Source organism: Nannochloropsis gaditana (assembly GCF_000240725.1).
Source record: "Nannochloropsis gaditana CCMP526 unplaced genomic scaffold scaffold269, whole genome shotgun sequence".
NCBI classification, from domain to species: domain Eukaryota; class Eustigmatophyceae; order Eustigmatales; family Monodopsidaceae; genus Microchloropsis; species Microchloropsis gaditana.
In genome coordinates, this window is record NW_005803684.1 from 26,682 (window position 1) to 29,200 (window position 2,519).

Here is a 2,519-nt window from a genome sequence, read left to right on the forward strand (position 1 = left end):
CGGCATCTTCGCCTTTTTCCGGCGCCAGTGCACAGGGCACGACTATAGCAGGGAAAGGGCTTCCCGGGCTCCCTCCCTTTCCCACCACCCTTCCCCCTCCCGAGCCAGAGCTCCACACTCGCCGCGCTTGCACCCCGAGCGGGTCCTGATTGACCGCAATCACCTCCTCGTTTCCGAGCAAGGCCAGCACGTCCAAAGTTGCCCCCCGCAAGTCACAGCCGATCAGAAGCGGCGCCTTCATCACGCACCACAGAGACATGTGCGCCCGGTACTCCTCCAGCCCCATGCCTCCGTTCCCCACCTCCAGCATGTCCGGGTCGTTGAACCCCCCCGGACCCGCGTACCGCCATCGACGCCCGTTGATCTCCACGATCTCCATCACCGAGGACCATTCGTCCCGGATATCCGGCGTGGTCCGCCACAGGTTCGACACCGCCGGCGCCCATGCGCCCGGATTGTCCAGGCCCCATTCGCACATGGAATAGAGGACGGGTCTGCCGGTGGCATTCAGGGCGTCGCGCATGGGCGGGTACCGCTCTTGGGGCGACGTCCCGTCTGTGTGGCAGTTGTCATATTTCAAGTAGTCCACTCCCCATTCCGACCAGGTTTCGGCGTCCCTTCCCTCCATCCCCAAGGACGCCGGAAACCCCTCACAGGTCGCGGAGCCGGCGCTGCTGTAGATGCCAAATTTGAACCCCAACGCGTGCAAGTAGTCCCCCAACCCTTTGATACCCGACGGAAACTTGACGGGGTCCTCCACCAAGCCACCTTCTGCGCTTCGATTTCTTGCCATCCAGCAGTCATCCAAGTTCACGAAGACGTAGCCCAGGTCCCGTAAGCCTGTGTCGATCAAAAGTCGGGCCGTTTCTTTCACCATGGCCTCGTCAATGTCGCAGTGAAACCGGTTCCAAGTATTAAAACCCATAGCAGGGGTCAGTCCCAGTCCATTCGGCAGGGCATTGGTCGTGACAGTGCTGGTGAACAAAAGCAGGGACGGGATCGTAGCGATCACCGATGGAAGCACGCCCGTCGGTCCGGATAGTTTTCGACGCACCATTACCGCCTATGTGCGAACATGCATTATTATGAAGGTAATGATGCAGTGGTGTTTTGTGTCGCAACGACAATATTTGAAAAAAACGGGCAACAAAGAGGCAAAAGAAATGCCAGAAAAACGTAAAAAGTACGCTCCGGCTTGTCAAACAGACCTCAAGGCAATAAGCACTTTTTCGACCAAGCACCTCTGACAAGGACTTTTTCTATCCGTCGACATGCGCACCGTCGATACACGAAGGTTTGTGATGGAAACCACCCTTCGAGGGCTGTAAACCCTCTCAAGTCGCTCGTAAGGGCACGGTAAGGCCGTCCATATATGTTAAGTCCATGAGCATGTGTTCCCTCGACGGAATTCCGAAGAAGCTCGCTTTCTGGTTCGAGGCCCGAGCATGGTCCCCCCTTTTGAGCGGAGTCTCAGCAAGCGGTAGCGCAATATGCACACACGCCTTGGGAGCCTTGCGCATTTCATATCAGTTTATGATAGAGGGCTGGTCCATAAGACGCTGGGACTCATTTTTGTCCATCTGTTTCTAACAGCTGTCCGTTGCTTCTACTGCTTCTAGGCGGGTAGACTAGTGCGAGCATGCCCCTGGAGACCACTATAATATGCGTGGATAACAGTGAATGGACACGCAACGGGGACTACATCCCGACACGTTTTGAGGCGCAACACGACGCGGTCAACCTGGTGACGGGCGCCAAGACACAGCAAAACCCGGAGAGCACCGTGGGGGTTCTGACCATGGCCGGGCGGGGTGTCGAGCTCCTCGTTTCTCCCACGGACGACATTGGGAAGCTCCTGTCCTGCCTTCATAGTGTCAGGATGGGAGGAAGGGTCGACATGGCGGGCGCGGTACAAGTGGCGCAGCTGGCTTTAAAACACAGACGAAATAAGAACGGGAGCCAGCGCGTGGTAGTCTTTGTCTGCAGCCCCGTGGAGGCCGACGCGAAGACATTGGTCAAGGTGGGCAAGCAGCTTAAAAAGAATGGGATTGCTGTAGACGTGGTGAGCCTGGGGGAGATCGAAGAGAACCAGGAGAAGCTGCAGGAGTTCGTGGAGGCGACCAATAGCAACAGCAACTCCCACCTGGTTTCCATCCCGGCGGGTTTCCTCCCGTCCGACGTTCTTGTCACCTCCCCTATCATCCACGGCGGGGAGGAAGGCAGCGAGGGCGCTGGGATGGGTGCAGGTGCGGGGGGAGGCGGGGCGGGTTTCGGTGGAACTTCGGGACTCGGAGACTTTGGAGGCGTGGACGCGCAGAGCGATCCGGCCTTGGCCATGGCCCTGCGAGTCTCCTACGAAGAGGAGCGGGCGCGGCAGGAGGCGGCAGCAAAGGCGGCGGCGGCGACAGAGGGGGAAAACGAGGGGGAGGCGAAGGTAGGGACGGGGCGGGCGTGGATTAGGCGACCGGGGGGGGAACACACGATTCCCAGGTGGAGGTGGCTATGGAACGCACGAAGGG

At 58.9% G+C, this 2,519-nt stretch overlaps 2 protein-coding genes across 2 annotated transcripts; both read right to left on the minus strand.

The window, feature by feature from the left end:
• Positions 1-213: 213 nt before the first annotated feature.
• On the minus strand, positions 214-631 carry GALA (alpha-galactosidase; the record flags this gene model as incomplete). Its single annotated transcript, XM_005855173.1, has 1 exon — positions 214-631. A coding segment is annotated over one exon (418 nt), but the record flags the coding sequence as incomplete, so codon positions are not given.
• NAGA (alpha-N-acetylgalactosaminidase) lies at positions 613-839 on the minus strand (the record flags this gene model as incomplete). The annotated part of the gene is made up of 1 exon (XM_005855174.1): positions 613-839. A coding segment is annotated over one exon (227 nt), but the record flags the coding sequence as incomplete, so codon positions are not given.
• Between the last annotated feature and the right edge of the window lie 1,680 nt (positions 840-2,519).